The sequence below is a fragment of the Perissodus microlepis genome, chromosome 23 (genome assembly GCF_051167445.1).
Source record: "Perissodus microlepis isolate ML-2025 ecotype Zambia chromosome 23, ASM5116744v1, whole genome shotgun sequence".
Taxonomy (NCBI): domain Eukaryota; kingdom Metazoa; phylum Chordata; class Actinopteri; order Cichliformes; family Cichlidae; genus Perissodus; species Perissodus microlepis.
In genome coordinates, this window is record NC_140482.1 from 10,818,507 (window position 1) to 10,836,955 (window position 18,449).

Sequence of the window (18,449 nt, forward strand, 5' to 3'; positions counted from 1 at the left end):
TTCTTAGTCAAAGCTGTGTCCCAAATCTCACATAGGCACTTTTATTAACATAAAGCGTGGATGTACAAGAAAAAATGACTCAGAAATAAATTATTAGCATTTATTAAATAATAATGCTCCATGAATAAAATAAAACAATGTTGTTTTTGTGCATAACAAAAAGCTCACAATTGTGCAGTCAAAATGTAAACTAAAAGACGCTGAGCATAATAACAAAGACAGACAGATTTCGCAGCTGCTCTGTTCCCAAGTTCTACTCTGTGACTGACAGCCTGGAGTTTGAAATCCTCTTTGTAACCATGTCTCTTAACAGGTGCCATTTGTGGTCCTTATACGCACACAGTACAGTAATGTTACGTTGAAGCGGAGTACGTATTACTCCGCGAGGCTCCTCGGTAGCCGCAATGCTCCAACAATCCATCAAGCAGTGCAGCTTCGTAGCTTACCAAAGTCGTACCAAAACGTTTTTTGAAAGGTTTCTGAGCGCTGTGTACCACATAAAATCGGTTCACGGTCAGTAAGCACAACCTGAATTCATACATAAAGGCACACTGTCGATTTTTGAGAAAATGAAAGGATTTTAGGCGTCAACGCGTTAGCGCGGTTCACGCCATTGACGCCGTCCAGCCCCATGCACGGGGCGATCTGCGGTAACTGGTTAACAGAGATGTTATGTTGTGGCAGGGATTTCTCCACCAGGGGGCAACAGTTGTTGGAGAGTTTTCAGTCTGTGGGGCGCATGCCCCGGCCCTCTTAATAAAGAAGTAACTGTGAGTTAAACATGGTCTCCGTGGTTCCTTAGTCATAGGATATTACAAGAGATTTGCCCCGTTAATGCAGTTATGGCGTTAACGTCACGCTGACAGCACTAAAATAGTAATCTTCAAATGTTTTCTTTTTACCGATCAGCTCCTCTTTGATAGCTGCCGTGTCCATGTTGTTGTTGCCTGCAGGTGAAGTGATGGGGGAGGGGGAGTTGTGTTCAGTGAAGGAGAGAGGCGAGGTGGAGTAACGCAGCGTAGAGACAAAAGTGGACGAAAGAGAGGCAAACTTGCAGCTCCACAAGTATAATTATAACGTACCATAGACTATATCGATATAAACGATATTGTCACATCTCATATTTAAAAACTCGACATATCGCCCAGTCCTAATCCAGAGTGCATCTTAACTCAACACCACAGGCATTTCAGATTATTGATTATTACATTCTGATTATTGATTATTACATTCTGCAAGTGGCATAAATGTAAGTGCTATTAACCCAAAAAATCATGAAAAATTAGCTTTACGTTTTTGGTGAAAAATACACAAATTTGTTCATGACAATTTAAGCAAGTAACACACTTTTGAATACATTTCTAATAAACAAAGTGTGTGAAACTCAAGTTGGACTTGGACTTGTATTTTTAATTAATCAATTAAAAATGGTCATTACCTATATTACTGGGCTTTATGCAGAGCCCTTAAAAAAGTGTGTAGTCACTATGGCACTCTATATACAGTAGCTGCAGTATATCAATTAGGGAGCAATTGATTGCTAATCAAAATAAACTTAATTAATGTATTTCTTTAGCATCATCATTCGGTCAAAATGTTAAAATTACCCAATAATTAGATTTCCAATTAATGAAAAGCAAAGAATGCTTATGCATTGAACTAAGTATGGTAAGCTGTATCTACTTAAAAATATGATATATCTCCAAGCACGGTAAGTATGCTGTGGCATCACATCTTGTTTTTTTTTTTGTTTGTTTTTTACATAACTAGCACATTTCTTTCCTGCATTATTTTTTAGTACATGCTTCTTTTGTTGTATAATTTGGTGCTGTTGCAACCCCATTTCCCCACTGGGGTTATAAAACTTGTATCTTCTGTCTAATTCTTGACAAGGAAAAAAAAAAGTAATTAAATATTCATATTCTTTTCACTGCATTTATGAAACTAATAAGTCTCTCAGTGCAGAGCTTCAGAGCAGCTCACACATAAATCTTTGCTTCAGGTCATACCCCATCCCCACCTGAAAATCAGCAAACCTTTGGAGACTTATTGCCTAAATGAAGGACTTAAGTTCCACAAGAGTTTGACAACATTCAACAACACGTGCCCTGAAAACCTGGGCTACATTGTTAAGCAAGGGATCCAGATCCTTTTTTGTTCCCATTTGATGAAGTTTAATGGTCCTATTAGTCATTTTTTTCACATTTGAACTGCTTCTTTATTTATTTCTGAAGTATCCGGTCAATAAGATCAGAGTGAGTGATAGCAGAAGGGAGAACGGATGATGCCTCTGTTTTCTTTTGTTCCGATAACCTTTAGTTGACTTTTGCTTGACGGCCCTCTAGAGTGCTTTTTATTAGCAATTTTGGCATCTTGTTTGCCCAAGGTCATCTATCACAATATCCCTGTCAGATTCCAGAGTAAGAACAGCAATCCCTCATCTGTTTGGATGCTTTTAGAAAAAAACCATAGGGCTGTGAAAGAATCTGACAAAGTTGAAGAGTAAAAAGTTTATTTTTGTCCTTTCAAAACTGAGTGCAGGGATGACCTGGGGACCTGATATGCTAGAAACAATTTCACAAGAGGAGAAGACTCTTACAAATCTCAACTTCAGTTTCTTTGAGGCAAGGCAAGACCTGCACCACTGCGAGTAGGAAGTTAGCCAGGTAGGTACATCTGGATAAACAAATCAACTGGATTTGCTATTTATACCTACCAACGCTTCCAAAACCCTGCTGCAACACATAGTTGGAAGCTTGTTCAAAAGGCCAGTTCTCTTTGAGGAAAAATATATGTATTGCTATCAACAAGCAGTCCCACTCACATGCCTCCCACAAACTGCTGAACAGTAATTTCTTTTATGATAAACTGCAGTATATCTTGGGGTCAGAACCCTTATATATATTATAAAGACACCAGAGGAAAAAGAAAAATTCTAATTTCTCACACATACCCCAAGGGACTTATACTGTAGAGCGTTTGGAGCAAAGAAAGCCAACCTCAGCTTTTTCTCAAGTTATTGTACGTTATGATATATCCAATGTGTATTTTCTTTACCTGAGACAAAAGGAAGGTCTTATCCAATATACTAAAGAGGCCCAAAGTCCTCTCGGTCCTGATTTCCTCATGTGTATATGCTTTGATTTCAGTTTTGCATTTGAGTCCTGCATATTAAGGTCCTATCCTGCCTTGACTCACACAGCATTTTATGACACGTTAGTTATCATTAATCTCTAGCTCTTGTCCACAGTTTGTCTTTGGCCTGTCTCCCTCCTCTCACCTCCAACCAGTCACAGCAGATGGCTGCCACTCCATGAGCCTGGTTCTGCCAGTTGTTCCTTCCTGTTAAAAGGGAGTTTTTCCTTCTCACTGTTGCCAAGTGCTTGATCATCAGGGGTCATCTGATTGTTGGGGTTTTCTCCCCATTATTTTAGAGTCTTTACCCTACAGTACAAGTGTCTTGAAGGGACTGCTGTTGCAGTTTGGTGCTATGAATTGAATCAACCCAATTCTTTATGAATAATAACTAAAGATTTAGACATTCACTTCTTTAATTATGAGACTTTACTGTTATCATACTTGAAACCGAGTTTTTTGGGTTTTCACAATCAAACTGCTGCAGTCACACTGACTTGATTAGAGTCTCGAGCTACATTTCATAGTATTAGCACAATAACTGAACTATTATGTCCATTAACCTTCACCTCTCCAGGTCAGAAACTGCTGGAAGGGGGCATGATTTCCTCTCTAATTAACCGCAAGTTCTGCTTAAACACTATTCCAGCACACTTGCATCGCTGCTTCTTCCTTAAACTTTACCTTATAGTATACAAAAGCTCCTTAAGGAGACTGCTGTTGGAATATAAATGAAAGTCAATTCAGTTCAATTGAACACATCCTGCAACACTGAGAACATTTTTTTTTTTTTTTTGCCGCAGACAGAAATGGTAGGGCATACAAACATATTATATTCAGATATAACTACAAGCACCTAGGGAAAACCCATTCTCCTTGACGACAGCTAACATCCATGCCTACTTTTAGCTTCCAATTTTAGTTGAACAAAATAATTAAATTGAGAAGACTGCCCCATCTGTTTTCTCAGAAATATTGGTGCGGTGCCATTTTAAAAAAGTTTTACATCCCTAAAATTTGGCATGTTTTCACATTGCCTCATTCAACAAGCTTTAGAACTATGTATGCATGAGCAGTAGTGGGCCATTGAAACTGGAATCCAGCTTTGTGTTTTCCTGCTCTTCCTTTGAGCTGCCTGTTCCATAGGTATTAGACTTAGGTCATTGAAAAATGATTCACTGCTTAGTTAAGGGTAAGCACATAACAGTATGTCTCAGAGGTATCTTTTTACAACTTGCTCCAAAGAAACTATATTATGAAATAGATAGACTAACCCTTGATGAGTTACATTGCTCAGATTACCTATATACACCCAGATGGCACATAAAAGTTATTTAAATGCAATGTATTATTTATACATGGTGTTCAACCTAGGTTTATTGTCTTTGAAGAAATGTTGTGCCAGCAGGTCTGAGCTGTGATCAAGTTTTGAGAGCCTTTGGAGCATTAAGATTTGATGCTGAATCTATGCCAGAAAAACATAAACTTGGGCTGACAGTACAAGTTTGTCTTTCAGCATTATAAGAAAACATGTAATCTGTGCTTTGAACACCCTGACTTGCAGGATTAACAACTTAATTTAGCTTGGAGAGAACCTTATTTTAGCATTTTTAAGGTAGCTAGCTAATCTACTAAAGATGCTACTATACACTTTAAGTCTGCTAGGCTTGCCAATTCTTCCTATATCCAGGAACCTACGGTACTCTTGTAGATTATCACTCTGGCATGCATTCAGAAAGTTCATTTGACCATATGATATTGTATCCTAGTGTAAGTGGTCAATTACAATATGGATTTGAACTGAAAATGGAAAAAGACAGGAAACAAGTACCTTGTTGGAGCAAAATTGTCTGCTTCAAAACGAGATGTCATCCCCACCAATCTCTGGACTTGTTTCACTAGTTTCCCAAGTTTCTGTAAGGATTTCCCTAACTTTAGGAAGGTGCATTTTCTTGCTGTATGATATATACAATACCAAGTACACAAGTACAATGTATATCATTTATTTGATGTTTTAACATGGAAATCTACCGAAAAAGGAAGAGAAACATACAGAGATATACAGTATAAATCTAAGCCTAAATACATTTTGTGGCAGCACAGAACATTTCACATTCCATTATGGGACCAAGGCCATACAACACCTGAAGTATTCAATGACTTTTTTTTTATTTTTTTATTTTATGTTTTAATATTTATTTATTTATTAGATGTAGGCTCACACGGCATTGTGTCATTTCTAAAATGAGCAGCTGACAGCTCTTATAAATGAGTTTGCAATAAATCTTTTTTTTCTTTTTAATTCTCCAAAGTTACGAATTGTAGTTGCATGCATGATAAACAGGTATCTAGAGTTTATAACACTTGCCTTCTTTTACTCGTAAACTGCGCTTTGTAGTTCAGTAATTTTTAAAAAAAAAATGATTCACACATTGACCAGTCGTAATGCCAGCACATCATCCAAAAGTCATTCAAAGCAAACCAGTTAGCCAGGAAGATCTTTTTAGACACGTGTTGTAAAAGGTTTTTTCTTTAGCTTCCGTGTTCAGTCTTATTTACACTAGACTGAAGCTTCATCAACATTATATGGGTACAAATATTGTCCTTCAAACTACACAAAGCAGTTTGAATCTTCTTTGGACAGACTGGTTTCATTACTTTTTTGCATTAATGCAAGATATTCCCAAACAATGCTCTGTGACCAAGACCAAAGTTAAAGACATTTTCTTTTACTGTGTGTTCATTGCAAAACAACATGTAGCGCAATTACATACAAAGTCTAGTCAATTTCACGATGATGATGTGGAGACAAATTTGTATCTGAGTGAAATAAAATTGTTTCCACATTACTGTAAATCACTTGATGATTGAGCAATATTTTCTGGATTTCCAAAAATATTTTGTAGTCTCCATTTGTGCTGGTAACACACCGTTGGGTAAAGTTTTTTTGGAAAGATTTCGCCTTCAAGGGGATGACATGTCCAATACCAGATGAACTACTTCACAGAGTTACCATAGAACTTCTAATATATTTAAAAGCTTTTGCTAGCTGGAATTATATTACGACCAGGTAATGGTCCAGAATGAACAGGGCCCAAAAGTGCAAATTTTGTTTGTTCTTTTTGACTGGCTTATGACAAAAACATAATATTTCCATTTTTTTTATTTTTTTCACAGATTTCAGCAAAATATTACAGATACTGTATTTGCAAAATGTAATAAATAAATATCTGGGTTTATTTCTCTTGAAGCATAAGCATATGCAACTATTAAAACCATTTAGCGCCATTAATTACAATTCCTATTGGAGACCATATTACACACACCCTCTGTTGTGCTTCTGACTGGACTGCAGATAATTTTAGTATAATAGCATTATCATTGTTGTTATTATTATAATGTGAAGCAGAATGTCTGTTTCAGGTCATCTCTGGAGCGACTTTGTAGGGCTAGATGCTTGTTAGGTTGCATAAAAGCGTACATTTTCCTTAACTTTATGCCTAAGCAGACTTATGTATTATTTCGCTGCCATTTCTTTCTTGCACCCTGGTCTTATTTGCCTCCAGGCCTGTATACACAGCAGAAAATGTGATTTGGGGTCACAAGAGCTCTATATTAATCAGTACTGAGGTCAATCCTTTTTCCAGTAAGCGTACTGCAATTGTGCAGAAACAATCCAAGTACAATACATTCAGTTCTTAGTCATATATCAACCTGTACAAAGAAAACTTTACATTTTTTCACTGATTGTATTCTGTCAACAAACTCACGGTTATCAATAACCTTTTTTTTCTCTACATGTATTCTTGTACATGCACAAATAGTGGATGTGTTCCATGTATCTGCAATTGATCAAGAATGCTTCAAATGTACATCCTCAAGTTATAACTGGTTGATGGCTCTGCGACCTTAGGTGGAATGGCACACAGTTTGTCAAAAGAGTCTGACAGTAGAGCTATTTTTAATCCAGAAAACTATTATATGTTGACATTTGTCCATAGTTGAGCAAGCAGCAAGAAAACAAATAATCTACCAATGCCATTCCTCTTTCAGTGGCTCCATATCCACTTTCCATCACACATGCACATGCACACACTAGTAAAGCACCATCTTTTTACTTTCTCACTCTATTCTATTTGTCACTCACAATGTAGGAATGGGTGTTACATTCTGATGGAAAAATTATGATCATGGCTCATTATCCTCTCCCTGAAGAATGGATCTGATACATTCAATACTAGTATGTGCTTTTGTTTACACGACAGATCAGTTATCTTGGTCCATCTTCGGGCTCTATGGAATCCATTTGCATCACTCAGTACAGCTGAACATACATACAGTGTCTTGAGTGGAGTTATTGGGTAGGAATGTCTTCAGAGTGCCCCACAAATGCTCAAAACTAAACGGATGCGTGAAACAGATCTGTTAGTTTAATTCTTTCTACTAAATTATGTTAATTGCCAGTATGACAATCACAAAAAGATCATTTTCATTTTGGGGTTGCACACGCAGAGATATATGAGATGTGAACAAAAACTTCTGGGAACAGGCTCCCAAAAAAAATCAAAATCCATACCAGAGTTTAATTTGGCTGAGCTACTGTTCAAGGTCATTTTCACAGCACATCTTAAACGTATATATATGTCAAAGGACTAAAACATGGCACCATGGATGATCATTTTTGTCACCACTGGTTATGGGTGTCAAATATGGAGCTTTAATGTTAATGTTTTAGCAGTTGCCATGTTTGTTTCTGGAGCCAGAAATGAATGAATAAAAAGATGGAGTCCTAAGTTAGCAGCTAATGCCAGCTAGCTGGTTGTGTTCATAAATTATATTGGTTGAACTACTTGAAAGGTCTCTACCTCACAGCAAAGCATCAGATAACCAATTAAAATGCCTCAAAAAGGTGCCATGAAGAAACCTACAGTGAAGCAGTCCAATTTAACGATTGAAAGAAGTAGATGAGGCCCCACAGAGTCCAATCACAAGAACTGACAGACAATGTGATCATTGGTTTGAGCCCAAAACAATTATCCAGGTAGGTGAGTTATAAGAAAATTAGCCCCATTTAGTGTTGCTGATGAAGTGGCAAACTATTCATAGACACCAAAAGACTTTTTTTTACTGCTGATTTGTGGTTTTTAATTTATTAAAGTTGGGCAATTTAATTAGGGGTGGCTGTAGAGTAGGCCTTCCACTAACTCACAATTTAGGTTGGTGGCTATATCCCTGGCTGCATTAACACAGTAGTTCAGAATAGACTCATTCCTGCCGCTTGTATCCACAGCTTGTGATCACAGGTGAGGGTAGGGGCATAGATCAACTGGCGAACTGCTCCAGTGCGAGCATGAGACCCACACCTCATAGAACCAACAGAACCACATCATCTGCAAAAAGCAGTGATGAGATTCTGAGGGCACCAAAGTGGAAGCTTTCTGCCACCTGGCTATGCCTAGAAATTCTGTCCTGAGGTGTACACTACGCACAATTGCCTGTACCATGACTGAGTGTGATTGTTGTCTTACACAACTGGTGACATACTGTCATCTTACATGCCTTGTAGATTTGTTAATTACCCAACACAGTGATTTTCATCAAAACACTTATTGTGGAGTAAGTATTGGAATTGTCATCACTGGTGACAGGGGTACCGTCATACATTTTGTTGGAATTCACTGGTTTTTGCAACAGGAATTTGTCCAGGGATCAGCCGGTCAATGCAGACCTCTATGGTAATGTCTTGAGGGATCAATGCAGAACATTTAGCACTGAACTACAAAAACGGTGGTGTGTGCCAGCACTAAGTGCATTCAAAATGCATGTTTTCTTGACAACATCAACACAATATTTGCCAGATTTGCAAATCTATTTGCAAATCTGGCAAATCTGTTTGCTAGATTTGCTTCATCCAGATTATGTAAAAGAAAATCAATCTGAAATGTTGAGATACTTAAGTGGATCCAGTGAGCAATAGAGAAACACAGGACTTCTGTTAAGTGACCTAAAAATGCACTGTTAACAGTGAATGGTATGTGAGAAGATAACCTTGAACTAAAGTCTACTGACCCAAATTTAAAATGAGCAAGAGTTTTGATTTTCAGAGGCCCATCCCTGGAACTTTTTGATCCCACCTCTCATAGCTATATATAGATATATATATATATACACACATGTATATATACATATACACATTTATGTATATACACACCTATGAACTTATGTACAAAAAAATGGGTCTTTTATTCTATTACCACAACGGAGATGGCGCAAAAGAAAACAAGAATAGGTTAGGAACTCAAATGAAGACCTCAAGACGCAGAGTACAAAAATATCATAATATTTCATGAGATAAGTAATAACTGTATTGCCCAAAAGGCCCTTGGCAGTTTTCTTAAACAGTTTTTCTAGAATGTTGGAGAAATTTAAGTGCAATTCTGTCATGCTATCACTTGAAAAGTGTTGTTGGTTGAAGGTAGAAGAGGAAAGAAATGGCAGTTGTCAGAGTTGTGCTTATTATTTTCTATTCCCCTTATCAAATGACCAAAAAAGTTATTTCAGCGACATTATTTTTGTTTGGTTTTTAAGAAAAAGACACCCAAAAAATTCAGAACCTGAGTCATAATCATTCTGAACAGAGGACAAAAACCTCCGCTTCAAACTCCTAACCTCCAGCTGGTCATCGGTGGTCAGTCTAGGGTCAGTTCTAGGGTTCTGTTTAATTAACATAGGAAATGGGCACATTTGAAGAAACTATGTTACCTGTCAAATGAAGTACATTCATTTTGGCCGTACAGTTTTTTTTCTGGATGTTCCAAGTAGGTGATAAAGTCTTTAAAAAAGGGTAGATATTAGCCTAAACCTACCCCTAAATGGGTTGCCAGTGACCTGGGGGATGTTAAGAGTTTGAAGATATTGTGTTTGGGTAAAGGTTTACCAGTTCAATGCATGATAAATTGTATTTAGTAGGAAGTATATTATTAATGCTATAAACAAACACACATTGGTTTGTTGCTGTGAAGTTGTGCTATTACCGAAGGCAAAAAGTACTCGTTATTTTTCTACTACGGCTGATCATTACATGCATTAATAGTGCATAGGGTAAATGATTTCTAGGAGTTGCCTGCACTTATCTGATCACCTGTGTAGTATAAAGATTTCTTACTTTTTTGATTAGAAAAATCTTTAACTTAACTGGTTCTTGTTTCTTTTTCTTTTTTGCAAATACTGTAATATTTATTCAATTGCTGGCTTTGTATCTTGCTATTTACACATTACTGAGAGGGCAAATGTGTTGGGAAATGACTGTCACAAATCCCAATTACAGTACATACTTTCAAAAATAAAAAGAACACTAAGGGTTCAAAGACTACAAATATAAAAACAACTTAAATGAGAACTTGGTCCAAAACTCGGTAGTCTTTTCTCAGTCTCTTTTTCGCTTTTGTCTTATTGTGTTACAGTCTTCAACGTGGCAGATTCCATCATGTATAAAAGCAACAGAGAAAAGGAAGAAAAACAAATGAAATGAAAAAAGTCACAAAAAAAAACCCCAACAAAAAAACAAACCAGAATAAAACACCTCAACAAAACAGTCCAATCAGACATAGTAGAGCCAGTAGATGAGGTTGAAGATTGAGAACACGGAAGGGAAAATGATCCGTGACCAGCGATCAATGGCATTTACATCCGTCAGGTCGGGGATTTTGATTTTTAACTGCGAGGACCGCCTCCGCAGGCGGCTGCGTTTCATTTGAGCCGAGCGGTCCAGGGAGTGACGGCTAGCAGAGCATGGACCGATTCCGCCACTCTGCTTGCGATACTGGATGTGCGATGAGGCAGTGCTGTCCAGCTGCACCATGGACTGAGAGTTCCTAATGTCTGCCACGCTGGTGGTGATCTCACCTCCTGCCACTTCATTATGGATTTCCAGGGTGGTTAGCAGAATGTTCCCATGACCATGTGGCTCTGCCTGAATAGAGAAAGAAAACAGTTATGAGTATCAGCACTTTAGGAACCTTCCCTCCAAGACCAAGAATTGAAAGAATCCTGAAAGAAAGATTTTCATGGCCGTCTGGGGTTTAAAGTCCGTACGACCCGAACCCTAGCTCCATTGGTTGGAATGATTATTTTGTTTCTTGGGAGAATAATTTAATTTAAAAAAAAAAAGCATTTTCTGATTGCCCCTTGAGTGAGTATTAGCATTATTGTTAGGGTTGGGTCCCATCACCTTTGCAACCTAGCCCTCAGACGGTTAAAATATCTTACATTGAAAAACGGAACTAACACTGGAAAAACAGGAAAACAGGAAAACAGGAAAACATACATTGTAATACAAATACTGAAGTAACAAATGGGCCTTGTTAGGCTCATTGCTACTTTGTTTCCACCAGTATGACATTGCATCTATTAGGATGCAAAAATGGGAGGCTCCTTTTAAAGCACTGTTACGCAATTTCTTTTCTTTTCTCATGCCCGACCTCATCTGAATTCCCCCATGAGATTACATATCAAACATTGTTTTTTTCTTTTATCTGAGCCCTTGTGTTTCAAACACTTTCAAAACAAAGTGTTGAAAAAGTTTCGAGGATTATTGTATTTCTTCAAAGGATGGATGGCTTAGTTTTACTCAAACTCTGCATCACATCATATAAAAATAAATAGGAGCTACCGTAGACTTCATATTAATTTTGAATTTGGCAGCTTACATAAACAAATGTATCTGTCAGGCATTGTTGACCTTTTCTGCATAAAGCCCACGCAATTGTGCTATGCAATCAAAGTGAGTTTTTTTGTTCCATCAGGTGGCAGTAATGGAACATCGGCTGTCCAAAACTAGGCTAACCAATAATCCAGACTGGAAATATGTAACACCACCTGACATTCGGAGGACACTGGTCTTTATTTTTCAAGTTGTAAAAGGCAAATTATTGTAACTTTCAACTTTAAATTCACAGTATGAGATGCCCTCTTTTTTTAAAAAAAAAAAACATTTTTGAGTAATTTTTGATGGCTAGCTAGCATACTTAGTTGCATGTCCGTTAACCTTGTTGAGTTTCATTAATGCACGAACACCATTCTGATTGAGACCATAAACTCAAATAAAAAGTATTTCCTGAGGTCACAGATAAGAGACAAGTGAAGAGTCATTTTCCATAGAGTTTTGTCTCTGTGGAGTTAGTTTAACTTCCTGCTTGTACTTTTAACTATTAGGCTTATTTTACTTATTTCTCCTTGTATTATCTCTTGCATTTTAAATATAAAATTTAATATAACAGATTAATTACTTATTAGAAAAGAAAACTCAAACTGTTTTAATTCACCATTTAAAAGTAATGGTTATGACACAGAGCCATGTAAAGCTTTGGGTAGCTTAAACCTACATAAATTTTTTAAAATAAGAGAGTGCCTACAAAAATTAGTCTTATTTTTGTCACAATAAATCAGCTGTCTGTTAAGTATCAGCTGATGCTACACATCAAATCTAAAAATCTCTTGTAGAGCAAACAGTCCAACTATCTTACTTACAAATCTTATTCATCTGCAAGCTGCTTTGCAACACCTTTCAACCCAGCTGTTTCTTTTCATGAAACATCTGACTTGATCATTGTCAGGTATGTTCTGTGGCCCTCTGCCTCCAGCTTTTCACTAAAGCACATGGAAGGCTGCACTTCCTCCATGGTTCCCATGGATGTGCACTGAAAGCCAACACGTTGTTTCTCACAAAGCTTTGTTGTAGAAGGTGCCAGCATTACTCCCTCTACTCCTTATTCACTCCATTGTAGCAATGGTTTGGAGAAGCTACAATACGCTTTGGCTGAATAGCACGTTGAACGCATTTACTATATGGAATTAGGTCTTCAGTTTGCTAAAATCAAAAATGAAAAAAACAAACAAACCCATATTTGTCACATTTTAACATGCAAATATTCACAGAATTGACTTTTTTTTTTAACATTGTGACTATAACTGTAATCATATTGCATTGCTGCTGCACATTAATATGCCAATATAGTCCATGATAACACATTAAATTGCTAACCTGATACATCAGTTGAATAGAAGTTATTTCAGTTCATTCATTGTCACATAAAACAGATAAATTCAACACAAGATACAATACATCATAATCCATGCTTATGATTACAGACAAATCAACATTAATGAAAAGTAGTGATTGCTCATGCAAATGTAGCAACTGTGGAAGTCCCACGGCTCCTTTTTGTTCGAGTTAGAATTAAAACTGCTGCAAGAAGCTTGTTATTGTGAGGTGTTTGATTTACTAATTATTAGCCTATGCACTACCCCATCCAGAAGTTTTATTTTATATGCTATACACTATATTATATTTCAGAATATTTTATTGTTTTTTTAATGCACTGTGATCTATCTCTAGTCTGCTTACCTGGTGGTGTGAAGCACTTAGCATACAGGCTTTTTTGGAAACAGGTTATACTGTTTAAAATGTCAGTATACACTGATTTTCAAATCATTTAAGACATATTTTTAATTGGGGAGCATACAGCAACTTGCCCGTATGTGAAGGCAATGTTAATGCTGTACAGCAACTACAGATTTTAGAGCATCACATGCTGCAATCCAGACGACACTATTTCCAGGGATGGCCTTAATTGTTTCAGAAAGATAATGCCAAAATGCATTCTAGAGATATGCCCACATCATGGCTCTTTACAAATGCCTACTGTCTCCCAGTTACATAATTTAAGAAAATCTCTGTCAAAGAAGGCCTTGTAGAGTGGTAAACATATTTTTATTGCAAATTTCATGAAAAATGTGCTAGATTAGCATATATTCTTTAAAAAAAACATTATGGGTTTAACATTTGATAAATTGTCTTTGTACTATTTTTAATTTAACACAGGCTTTAATTAATTAGTAAATCACTCATTTCTATTTTTATTTTACACAACATTCCAAATCTTGTGGAAATAGGTATAAATCTATCTTTGTATTTTATATAAATATGGAGTACTTATATTTAACATGTAGTACAGCTACATTTCTGATTTTAGTGCATGTACTGCTTTCACCAGAGTCTGACTGATTTATGGTCATGCCAGTAAATGACAGTATTAGCTATTTGAACAATTTGATGGTTACGTAGAGATTATGCAATTTCCCTGTTGTCAAATGTGTCTGGGATGCCACAAACACAATAACTGAAGGAGTAAATAAATTAATGGTTATGAAAAATCTGTTTCTTTTGTGTGTCTAAAAGAAAAAAAATACTGTCTGATATAGCGCAATATCAGATTTTTAAATCACCAAATATGGGTATCAGTCTTAAATATCATATATCAGTCAGGCTCCAGTAATCAAGAATTACCACATAATAAAAAAGATTATGGTGACTACCAATCATCACTAGACTCAATACAACTTTTTGCAGTGTAATAAACCTGAGGTTAAATATGAACTGTTTTTCAAGTCTTATGTTATTAAATCAAATAAAACAGTCACTTTAGTATCTTTCTTTGTAAATATGCTGCACTCGTTCCCTATATTCAGATTAATTTATTTGTTTTGTATACCACTGTGCATGGTGGGGGACCTCTGCAGTGACTACCCACTGGCAGGCGGACTGCTTCACCACATTCTTACATGCGCTGTGAAAGAAATGGCTTCACTGATGACTTCAATGAGGAAAGATATACAGACAGCATGCATTCAAAATGAGCTCTGAAAGGAGGAAACAAGTCATATCAGAAACACCAATGTGGCAAATCTGCGATGTCATGGAGATGTCTGCGATTGCTCAGTTCATCACATGGATGGAGAAATATTTTTGCATCAAGGCAAAAGAAAACGCATCCATGTCTGCTGATGATGACGGCGAATTGAAGGGTCTCACTGAACAAAACAACTCACCGAGCGTGAGTGGCGAAGACCTTTAACCTGATTGGACCGTTTTAGGGACGCGGTCCTACTACCTGCCTCCTGAGGAGATGAAGATTTTCAGCCACATGCTGGGAACAAATGTCTGAAACTTTTTTTTTCTCCATTTAACCAATATATTTTTGTGACTGAACACTATGAATAAAGTAAAGCAGGTAAACAGCATACAACGTTCCCCTTTTGTTATACATATCCTGATATGTGAATATGAAAGTAAAGAAACTGATAATTATTCTTGAGAATAACTAACATACAGCTCCATTCACAGGTTTAGTTATCCTACTAGGACTGTGGACATTCATATTTTTTTCAGTACAACAAAAAATGTCATGTCATTCACATTTTTCACTCATTTTCAAAAGTGTCTAACAGGCAACAATCCCTATTGTAGTACCTCACTCTTAACTGTTGAAAAGAAAAGAATCCTTTTATTGTTGAGTATTAACAAAATGCATTTGGACAAATTTATTCCACATTAATGTCAACAAATCACAAAAGCCATCAATGGAGTTATAGAACAGCACATATTAGCCCTTCTTTTCTCCTATTTTCTTGGTGCTAAAGAATGGCCATATTGTCCATCAATGGCGCTGGTACTCACATACAGCTAGAGTTGAGCAGGTACAAGTTCTGAATGATCTGCTCCACTTTTACTAGCATGCACTGCCAAAAAGAAAAAACAAACTTCTGAAAGCAGCTACATATATCACATACAAGTCCAGCATCACACCATTTCATTTGGCAAGACATTTCTCTTCAGTGTACTCACACTCCCAGAACGTTTTGGCAGCGCACCAGCTGCCGTCCAGCCGTGCTGTCGGCTATATAGCATGCTAGCAGGGTTTGCCTTTAAAGCTAAATAGACAGTGCTCAAATTTTATTCAGTATCTACAACGTATTATCACCCACGCCACATTTTATCAGCCTTCCTGCCGAGCTAAATCCTGCAACTTCTCAGTTCAAACATATAGTATATACAAAGCCTCCTATTTGGGCCTGTCTATTAACTTTTCAAAGTTACTCAAACAGTGTAACGTCAGCAACACCAGCTACACTATGGCTACATTAAGCCTAGAAAACTCTTACCTACATGTTTACTGTCAGTAGTAGTGCATTATATCAGGTGCTGGTAACAAAAAATATCTTAAAACAATAAATAGTTAATTTTTAAATAACAATAATGATGGCACTTGAAATTAGAATGAAGAAGACTCGAAAGTTTTCATGTTTGGCTTTTGATTTTAAAGGCAAAGCATTTTCACTGCTGGCTTTTGTGGCAGATTTGAAATATTCACAAATATGTAACAAAGTTCCCGGATTCCCTTGGTTTTCTCTGCTGCTGTTGTGATAATACACACTCAGGTATCCAGTGATCAATAATCAAATTCAAACCTACCCTTGCCGCGTCGTACTTAGCCGCCCTCTCGTTGTTGGCCTTTTCTGCCTTCTCTGCCAGTTTCTTTTGCATTTGTGGGCCCCTCCCGAAGAAGATGTAGTTGACGAAGGCGTACTCAAGCAGGGCCAGAAAAACCATGACGAAGCAGCCCATCAGGTACATGTCGATAGCCTTAACGTAGGGGATCTTTGGGAGTGTCTCCCTCAAATGGGTGTTGATAGTGGTCATGGTTAGCACAGTGGTGATCCCTTCAAATAGAAGAAAAAACATTGTATTTTTGCTCTATATATTTACAGCAAATGCCTACAGCAGAGACAACAACTGGTCGACAGATTCTTGGCAAGCACTAAAACACTTCTTCTTAAATAAAAAAAAGAGAGAAAAGGAAATTGCCAGAAACGATCCTCAAGGCTACGCACTATATAGTTTGTATAGAACAGAGATGTCAGTAGCCCTCAGGAGATGTTAGCTATGGCAAATATGGTGCCAACTTTAAGAAATCCAAGTCTTTTTAAGGACGAACATTTCTACTTTAGAAAGACTAGGTATCTGAACCAAAGGGATAACAATTGGTTGGACTGTTTATCTAATGAGGTGATGGAGTGGGCTTATAAAACATGACTTAAGTTTAGTTGGCTTTATCTTCAAAATCATCTTCCTGTGTACTTTTGTACCATTTGCTGGCACAGCCCCATCATCTCTAATGAATTTTCTCTATTAGGATGTTACTCTTGAAGTCTACTAGAATCCTGAAACAACAATTCATGTTTGCTCTTTCCACAAGTTTGAGATCCATGAAAGAAGGCACAGAGTAGGAGGTCAGCATGACGATCAAAAATAGAAGCCATGTCTTGACATGCTCATGAAGAAGTGATGAGGTTTTTGATTTATATGGATGTATTGTAGTGCTTTTATGCTATTGTACCTTGTTGAAAATAACAAAAATGCAGGTAGGTCTTCTGGGTCTGACTAAATAGACAATAAGAATCAAAAGAAAAACTCAAAACATGTTAGACTGCAAAGAAGCTGAACCTAACATTTGGCTTACTTGTTGGGTGTATCTTACACACGAAATATTTAAAAACCCACTTGCATGTAGTATGCCATTGCTGCCCTATATAATCGCATATCTTGGCTTACCTCATTAAAAAAAACCAAAAAAAAAACCCTCACCTCTCAGACTGTTATCCTTTTAATTGAGGATTTTAAACTAATCACAGTAACATTACTGTATATAGATCACTCAGCAAAATGTTTCAAAGACAAACTGTGGAGGAAGTCTGCTTTTTCTTTCTCCGAGGCTTCCTCATGACCAATCTTCATAATCAATCCTGGATGGTATATCTAACGCTTAATTAGTCCGAGACTGTCTTTAAACAGATGCTGCTGTCTCGACCGAAACCTTAAGGTCACACTGAAAACTCCAGCAGATGTCTTTGCCGTTACTACAGTAACAAGGCTATTTTTACAAAAAACATGTTTGTACTGTGGCTGTTTCCATTGCTAGTTACGAGCACGACTGACCTGGCAGAGAAAAAAAAAAGATTATGGTGCTTGCTATCGTCAAGAACCAGAGAAACAGCAAGAAATAGCAGCAAGGGTGAGGGCATGTATTTGATTTGAAAATCCTCATAAAACAATTTGCCCGTTGTAAACAGGATCAAATATAAAAGAGATCAGCAGGCACAAGCTGCTAGGTAGGTGCACAAAGTCTGCCTCATTGAAATTCAAAGGTCTGCCTTGTAACATCCAACTGCCCCCTTGGTTACCAAGCAGAAATAACTCATCAGAATAGTGTTGCATGTATCTAGCCCCCAGCTCCTGGTAACCTTAACTACTAGGGATAAAACACAGCATTGACAGTAAGAGCACCTTCACACATGGCAGAACGACAGCATGAGGTGAGCCTCGTAAAATTATAGCCACATATAGAACTGGATGAGGGTCAATGCATTTTACGATGACCCCTGAGCACCCACCGTAAGAAAGGATGGGCAAACAG

General features: G+C 37.2%; 1 protein-coding gene across 4 annotated transcripts in view; it reads right to left on the reverse strand.

Moving 5' to 3' along the window:
* Window positions 1-5,122: 5,122 nt before the first annotated feature.
* Window positions 5,123-18,449, reverse strand: part of LOC146360941 (gamma-aminobutyric acid receptor subunit beta-3-like) — a 91,903-nt gene continuing 78,576 nt past the window's right edge. For 2 of the 4 annotated variants that reach the window (XM_084922337.1, XM_084922334.1), the window contains 3 exons: window positions 16,448-16,695; window positions 15,025-15,093; window positions 5,123-11,107 (listed from right to left, as the gene is read on the reverse strand). In XM_084922337.1, the coding sequence (XP_084778463.1) occupies window positions 10,736-11,107; window positions 15,025-15,093; window positions 16,448-16,695 (689 nt within the window). In that variant the 3' untranslated portion in view covers window positions 5,123-10,735. The remainder of the gene's footprint in view (window positions 11,108-15,024; window positions 15,094-16,447; window positions 16,696-18,449) is intronic. The other 2 variants (XM_084922338.1, XM_084922336.1) reach the window with 1 other exon arrangement.